Source organism: Pagrus pagrus (genome assembly GCF_965226575.1).
Source record: "Pagrus pagrus genome assembly, chromosome: 13".
In the NCBI taxonomy this organism is placed as follows: domain Eukaryota; kingdom Metazoa; phylum Chordata; class Actinopteri; order Spariformes; family Sparidae; genus Pagrus; species Pagrus pagrus.
In genome coordinates this window covers 23,443,175-23,445,719 of record NC_140197.1, presented here as the reverse complement: position 1 = coordinate 23,445,719, position 2,545 = coordinate 23,443,175, and the positions used below count along the sequence as shown (strand labels likewise).

The following is a 2,545-nucleotide window of genomic DNA, read 5'->3' as shown; positions in this document are numbered from 1 at the left end:
AGACCAAAACCTTATTAAGATTCCTCTCCGGCGACTAAACCTCTTTGTGTGTGTCTACATGTTTATATAATCTCGATACAGAGTGTCCCCCGTGGTACACTCTCCTCTAAGACCCCAGCTGAAGTGGAAAGTGTTGGGCTGAGTGATTACAGAGGTGAGCGGGTATACAATTTGAGAATCAGGGGATTTTCTTCCCAATTACCCCTAACCCCTCCTCTGAATGGCTTCCAGCATTCTGGGAATGAGACACGGCGCACTTGGTGTCAGATGTCAGAGCACACTGATTGTAGAGTGACAACATGGATCAGAAATAGCAACAGAACGCCTATAAAAGTCGTGGACAGATCCAAGCCCAGACATAAGCAGCACAAAGAGGGAGACTGGAAGCCAGGAGATACAGCCAGCTGGAGCATCCCTGTTTCCTGAACAAACAGCCTCATCACAGACACAGACTGATCAACAAGACCCATCGGAGGCGATACATCTGAGACAGATCTTCCGAAAAGCCAAGATGATGCCAATCTGTACCGTCATGGAGAAGCGTAACGGTGTGGTGGTCGGAGCCGAGCTGGCCTGCACCGTACGGGAGGAGAACAAGGCTCAGAGGGAGAGCTACAGTGCCGACTGGCATAGTGTCAAACTCAAGACTCAACCTCAGGACAGGTAAGAGCTCACAGACCGAGACGAGAAAAGTTTCATGTCTACTTATAATATCCTGTCTGTGATTTAAAGTCTTATATTTGAGATGTACTTGCTCATTCACTCTGCAGCTCCTAATGGAGCTGTTCTCACATTAAAATGCACTTAAAGTCTAATTAAGTAGGTAAATCAAAAGTGACTGCTCCCATAGTTTCTTAATTCAACTTTTCTCCGATTCCCGCAGGCAGACAATGAACATGAACGACACCTCTCGTAGGGAGACTCTGTCCCGGCAGTGGCAGGCCCGTTCACTGACACAGACCTGCCCCTCTGGTGTCTTCAGAGTGGGCACCGTGGAAAGAGGGGTGAGGGAGCACCAGCTGCTGCCCAAGAGATTCACCCTCCCCTTGCCCATCTTCGTCCCTGCAGAACTTGGTGTCAGGCTCGGACGAGGAGCCCCACACACCGAGGAGGACCTGCGGCCCTTCCCCAAACCAGACGGAGCCTGTCCCGACAAGAAGACGGTGGACGAGATCACGAGAGACCTCCCCCCGGTCAAGCCGACCCTCATGGAGTTCGCCAAACCCCAAGCCCTGGGTCGCTCCATGTCCCTCGAGGCCCAGAGAGGGTGAAAAAACAAAACGAAGAGGGTGAAAGGACTGAGCAGAGTGTGTCGGGAAAAGAGCATGACAAGGTGTATATAGATTTATCTGTAGTGACATTCATCAAAACATATAAATTCTGTAGATCTTTAGCACTATCTGTGTTTCTTAGTGAGCACAGCACCAGGTAAATGTCACACTTTGTCATTGTTGTTGATGGGTGGCATAGAAATGGTTATCTGAAGGCATCGTGATGGAGAGGCAGGGTGTGTGTTCTCAGCTGATCTCTGCCTGTGCTGGCCAGCTGTCCTCACCATGTCTGCTGATCTCTCAGCGGACACTTCACTTTTGCCTTTATTTTCTTATAACAAACTGCAAATATCCTCGTAAGGTAAATGCAAGTGCTCTTAAGGTTATCAGATTTAATGATTGTTTGCGTGCGATGACGCAGAAAGCGACGGTGACGGAAAACGATGTGCCAAAGGAAGTGACAGGTTTTAAAATGTAAAGAGGGATGGGAAAGAAAGAGGCACAGAGCCAGAGGAGAGGAGGAGGGGTGAAGGGTCGGGGAACATGCTGTGGAGTTGGTCAACTTCCAGGCCTCCACAAGCCCTTGACGGTCTCTGATCTCTGTGAAGGGTACAGAATGCTCTGGCCTAATCACACACGGCAGCTGTACATATGTGAGAGTGTGTGTTTCCCTCTTTGTGTGTGTGTGTGTGTGTGTGTGCCAGCTGACACCAAATGAGATACTTAGGAAAACTAATAAACTGTTCTTTACCGAGTATTAACTGATCTGCCTCCTTAGATGAGTGGCGGCTCATATATACACATATCTGCTAGAGAAACAGACTCTGTTGTATATGAACATGAAATGTGTGCAATGACGTTGAAATATTTTTCCTAGATATTTATTTTTACTAATAAAAGTTGAGCTGCTTCTCACTCCTCTGTCACTGTTTTTCTTTCGGATGCAACATGAACATGTCGTGCAAATATTTAACGGCGGATGGGAAAGGCTTTGTGACACAGTTACAGTTGGTAAAATCAAACAGGTGGAAATTTATGATCAAATAAACCTGAGTGAGCAATCGAAGCTTTATGTAACCTTACTTGACCTGGCAGTTACAGCTAAGCTGAGCTGGAAGGGAGTGTTATAACTCTAATAACACTACCTCGCGGCTTTGGGCAGGTGCATCACTGTATAACACTGTGTAACAGATTGAATTAGACTTTATTGATCCCTGGGGATAGCTGGTTGTGGACAGGACAAAATATGATACAACAAATAGAAAATGGTACAA

General features: G+C 47.0%; 1 protein-coding gene across 1 annotated transcript; it reads left to right on the top strand.

The window, feature by feature from the left end:
• Positions 1-347: 347 nt before the first annotated feature.
• tcap (titin-cap (telethonin)) lies at positions 348-2,186 on the top strand. The gene is made up of 2 exons (XM_084370963.1): positions 348-663; positions 884-2,186. The coding sequence occupies exons 1-2, from the start codon at positions 512-514 to the stop codon at positions 1,269-1,271; spliced, it is 540 nt and encodes a 179-aa protein (XP_084227089.1). The 5' UTR covers positions 348-511; the 3' UTR covers positions 1,272-2,186.
• The last annotated feature ends 359 nt before the right edge of the window (positions 2,187-2,545 follow it).

What these genes read in the sequence shown, in the direction of transcription:
- tcap (XM_084370963.1), top strand. Translation starts at nt 512, where the DNA reads ATGATGCCAATCTGTACCGTCATGGAGAAGCGTAACGGTGTGGTGGTC. An exon ending in AAGACTCAACCTCAGGACAG is followed by an intron (nt 664 to 883) that starts GTAAGAGCTCAC and finishes CGATTCCCGCAG; the next exon opens with GCAGACAATGAACATGAACG.